At 44.6% G+C, this 5,165-nt stretch overlaps 1 protein-coding gene across 1 annotated transcript; it reads left to right on the top strand.

Annotated features, from left to right (window-relative positions):
- Positions 1 to 1,326: 1,326 nt before the first annotated feature.
- Positions 1,327 to 4,403, top strand: LOC147887816 (uncharacterized). Its single transcript, XM_087393226.1, has 2 exons — positions 1,327 to 1,501; positions 3,928 to 4,403. The coding sequence occupies exons 1-2, from the start codon at positions 1,327 to 1,329 to the stop codon at positions 4,401 to 4,403; spliced, it is 651 nt and encodes a 216-aa protein (XP_087249352.1).
- Positions 4,404 to 5,165: the final 762 nt, after the last annotated feature.

The following is a 5,165-nucleotide window of genomic DNA, read 5'->3' as shown; positions in this document are numbered from 1 at the left end:
CTTGGTTGCTCATTTCTTAGAGGAGGTATAGGCACTTGTGCTTTATTTTGGAGAGGTCTTATTGATTGAATTGGAATGGTAGGTCCATTGGTTACCTCTTTTTGCTGGCATGTAACTACATTCACAAGTTGTGATAATATGCTTGTGGGCCCTAGACTTTGATGGTCCACCCCAATAATGCCAATTGAGACATTAGGCTTTGCCTCATTTTGTCATGGGACCTTAGTTTTCATGGGACAATCCATACAAGCATGGCCAATGCCACAATCTCTACAGAGTGGTTGGAAAGAGGTTGGAAAGTAGTAGAATTATCACGATGAGGGCATTTTGCGATCAGGTGCTTTTCTCCACAACCGTAGCACTTGATTGGCACTCGATATGTGTTAGGCTGAACTTGATTCATATAGACAAGTATTAAACCTATTATGTTATGTTATGTCTTTTGTAAATCACCTCTGGTCACCATATGATGTAGACCATGTGATATGTGTTTTGACTATCCCATTTTTGTGAACCTCACACCCTTGGGAACCCTTGTTAGCATGAGATCCTAGCCATAGATTTATCCTTGACCACCATGAGATGGTATGAGAAACTATGAGACTAGATGTATCCTTGACACTACAAGAGGCAACCCCTTGAGGGGGGGTATGTTGGGATAAGTATGCTCAAGGGCTTACTCTATGGTGCATGTGTGCACCTAGGGGAGTCACATGTGTGTTTGTGTGTGTTGTAAAGGCACATCAAGTGCTATGATGTGTCTAGTGTGTGACCTAAGTGATGATGTAAGACAAAGGCAATCCCATTGATATAGGGACTGATTCCCACTGATGTAGGGGCTGATTGCCACTTATGTAGGGAAGGTATTACCTTCTCCCCCTTTCTATAAGAGAGAGTCCTCTCTCTCACAATCCATAATAGAGAACAACATTTTGGTTCCATCTTGTGCTCTCATGCCTCTTCCAAGATGCATCTATTCTATCCTACGGGATTCTATAAGGGATGGGTTAAATTAGGATTTGGGTTAACTAGAGGTAGGTTTTTTTTTTATTTTTAATTTTAATTTTATTTTTTTAAAATAAATTTGAGGGGGGGGTGCCGGTGGTCAGGCGAAGGAGGACAGAATGGGGGGGGAGGAGGGGGGTGTGATGGGTGTATGGGGAGGAGGTGGATGGGAGGCACCCTGGAGACAGCGTGGATGGGAGGCACCCTGGAGACAGAATGGGGGGGGAGGAGGGGGGTGTGATGGGTGTATGGGGAGGAGGTGGATGGGCTGGTGGCAAGAGCTGGTAGGGTGTAAGGCTATTGGAGCAGCATGGATGAGCGATGGGAGTGGAGGCTATTGGAGCGATGTCAGCTGGAGCGGGCAATGCAAGGCGGGACAAGGCAGCGTCACCACCATTGGTGGCCAAGATAGAGGCATGGCGAGCAGAAGAGATAGCACTGCCACGAGCACTAAGCACAGTGGGCAAGTGCCATCCTCGTTTAGGTGGCAGGCAAGGTGACTCGCCGTTGCCACCGCCACTAGGCGAGTGGTCCTATATGGTTGTGTTAACAAATTGGTTAACAATACACTAGCGCTAGTTAAGTGATGTGATTTGATGGAAAACGGCAATTCCATAGAGCCAAGATTGTGTCTTAGAGCTAGATGGGCCCAAAAGGATGGTAAAAGAATGAGAAGGGAGAATGGTATAAAGAGATTAGGATTAGCCCTCCCTTCAAAAGGTGACTTGTATAAAAGGCCAAATGGTTGACTTTGGTCTTCATTGTTGTTTGCACAAGTTTGAATACAAGCTCCCTCTTATCTTCCAAGAGAGTGTTTTGGGTGTTCCCTTGTTTCCATTGTAGCGCCCTTGTGTTTGGCACTCCATCCCCCTTCACAACGCAGTCAAAAAGGTAGATGCCAAAAGCATGAGAATGTGATCATTGTATTTGAATGTCCCATTGAAATTTTTTCGGATAGAGGCACATATTTTGTCAACGAGGTTATCTGAGAACTCTTGTCTAGCTTTATGGTCATCCATAAAAAAGGCACACCCTACTACCCCCAAGGGAATGGACACAGGCCAAATCCACCAACAAATTATTATGCATTTTCCTCACCAAGTTAGTAGAACCAAAGCATTATGATTGGGCAAAGAACCTAAATGAAACCTTATGGGCATACCGAATTACACTCAAGGTTAATACAGGGAATACACCAAGTTTCAATTAGTGTACGGCCTTCAAGCTGTGGTCCCGTTGGAATCTGTAATACCAAGCCTACACATAGCAGTATAGGAACGCATGGGAGATCATGCATCTCTGAAAGAAAGACTCTATTAATTAGAGAAGCATACAAAGACCAGATTAGACACCTACCATGCCATGACAATAGAAAAATGCAGAAGGAAGGCATGGTTTGACAGAAACCTTAAAGCTGAAGACATCAAGGAAGGTGACCTAGTTTTTCTATATAATGACAAATTCCACAAGGGCAAACTCAAATATCTAGATCAAGGACCTTATAGAGTTAAAAAATGAATCCCATCGGAGTTGTGTTGCTAGAAACATTGGATGGAGTCCAATTGCACACAACCATAAATGGGAGTCAATTGAAGTGCTACTACATCAACACACAAGCCATCCTCGACAATAATGAAGATTTGGAAACCCCAAATCTTTCTTAGTTAGTATCAGATTGTGTCACACGCACTCACTCACATATGTATGTCTTCATGCATATAGGTAGCATCAACCGATTTCAACCTAGGGCTAGAAAATGATGCTTGAGTCCTAGTAGCTGCCCTATGAAATCCCAGGAAAAAAAAGCATTTAGTTAGTCCCTAATTAGTTATTAGGTCACATGCACCCACACACTTATGCTTAGACACAGGTCTTAGCATGGGAAGGTGACACAAAAAGCACTGTCTGGGACATTTACTACTCTTAGTGGTATAGGACACCTATTTCAAACCTTAAAAAATTATTGCAATGATAAAATGTGCTTTTTGACTCTTACAATATTGTAATTTCATTAAAGAACATTGATATTAAAAAAAGAGCTTTTCGAGAAACACCGATTAGCTCTTGATGCAGAGGAAGGACATTCCCATTAAAGGGTTGTGATGGAATGTAATGCTCAGTCCTTCTTCAATTCCCTAGAATCATCATCTTGAGGGAAGGCCTACTTCATGATGTTGATCTTGAGGGAAGGTCTTGAGAGTTCACACTCAACATCATCTGATCATGTGTGCATAGCAAGAGGTGTGCCAGTGGAGTCCTGTGCTGAGGTGGTAGGAGTGGTTACATGCAGTGACTGTGGAGCACTGTGAGTGCCTGTAGAGGTCAATGCTGACTGGATAGCTGAGGTGGCACAAAAGATGATGTCAGCAAGGTGATGTGGCAATGATGATGTGGCAAGTAGTTGATGTGGCATTGATGAGCTAGCAGGATGATGTGGCTTGCTTACGTGGCTGCCACTATGGCAGATGATGTGGCAGATAGGATGAGGGTTGATGATGTGGTAGTCGACTACCACGTGTCAGGATAATGTGGTGATGTGGCACGTTGAGCGAGGGCGATGACACGGTAGATAAGCGTGCTTGCTGACGTGTCAAATAATCTGCCATGTGTCAAATCGTTGACCACTCTTGAGTTGAATGGTTACCCTCGGATAGGGTTGCAACGTGTCACAATGTTGCTTGATGGAATCTTATAAAGATTCTAATGAAATCTATGAAGATTCTATCTTCATGTCCATCGAGGCCATGAAGACTAGGAGCTACTGCTACGAGACATTGATGGCATTGATGGAGCTCAACAGTTGGAGCTCGTGACCTGGAGGAAATAGCCCGTGGATGAGCTTGCAAGAGGGTCTTTGATGGAGGCGTAGGTCGGGTGGTAGCTCCTTAGAGGTTGTAGAAGCACTTGGTTGCAGCTGTGTAGGAGAGCCTCCCGCCGAGGGAGTCCATGAGTATGAAGGCACTAGATGGCCCTTGATGAAGCGAACAAATGCCTCGGGTTGCTACAAGACCATAAGGAATCCGTGGAGCCTGTGCACCGTGATGCAGGTTGAGGAGGTGAGATTGCTCCCTATCTGGGCATGCACTATCTTCTTCTACACGGTGTACGCGCAAGGAGGGACATTCTTCATTAAGGAAGGGCTGCTGGCCACGGTGGTGCTGGGTCCTCCGATCTATGATTGCCTTTTGGTGCCGATTCTAAAGAAGTGTACAGTTCTTGGGAGCGATAGGACAGATGGAGTTCTTCTATGGAGAGGCGCCAAAGACACTGTGAAGCTTAGGGAGCTCCTTCTACAGAACAGCAATAGCTCTAGGCAATTATCTGAGCTCGATGCTAGTGATGGTGGTGACGAGCATCATGAGTGGCTATGGTGGAAGCAATTCATTAGCAGTGGCTAGGAGTTGTAGGAGCTATTGGAGCAATTGTGAGTCATAGCCGTGGCTGTCAAGCAGCTCGTTGTGTAGGATTTGGGCTTGCTGAAGAGCTTTATCGCGGCTGCCTTAAGCATTGTGCTTAGACCTTAGGAGGCGTTGCTATTGTGGAGTAGAGGCTAGACTAGTAGAGTTTGTAGGTCACTATAGAAACTGAGGCTGCTACCACTCGTCGAAGCATGCTGCTAAATGGGTCATTGGAGTAGATTTGTTGAGGAAAAACCGGCCAGAACCTCTCTGTCTCTCAGTCATCAAGGATAAGAACCTCTCTATCCCAAAGAACTCTCTCATAGAAACAATGAATCTCTCAAGAAGAATTCTCCCTATCTTTCTCTCTCTCTCACTTGGAGTAGAGAACTATGAACAGAATGAACAACTCTCAAAGAACTCTCGAAGGAGATGATGGAAATCTCCTTTCAATGGACATAATTTTCTCTCAATGGAAGAGAATGGAACACTCAATCTCTCTCGATCTCTCAATCTCTCAATCACTCTCACAAGAAGGATGGCAATGCCTCAATGGAAGGCAATGGAGCTCTAATACCATGATAAAATATGAAGAGGGGAGAGGAGAAGAGTGGAGATGAGGAGAGAGGCATAGCTAGAGAGCACACCACAAATGACGAATTGTACACTAGATTTAGTTGAAAAAATAGAATATATACAAACCCATATAGGGTTAGGGTTACTCTATAAGGTTAGTCCTATGCACATATGATCACGTGATGG

Source organism: Dipteris shenzhenensis, chromosome 22 (genome assembly GCF_047967505.1).
Source record: "Dipteris shenzhenensis isolate YYH24624 ecotype China chromosome 22, Dip_SZ_1.0, whole genome shotgun sequence".
NCBI lineage: Eukaryota > Viridiplantae > Streptophyta > Polypodiopsida > Gleicheniales > Dipteridaceae > Dipteris > Dipteris shenzhenensis.
This window is presented reverse-complemented; position numbering and strand designations above follow the sequence as displayed.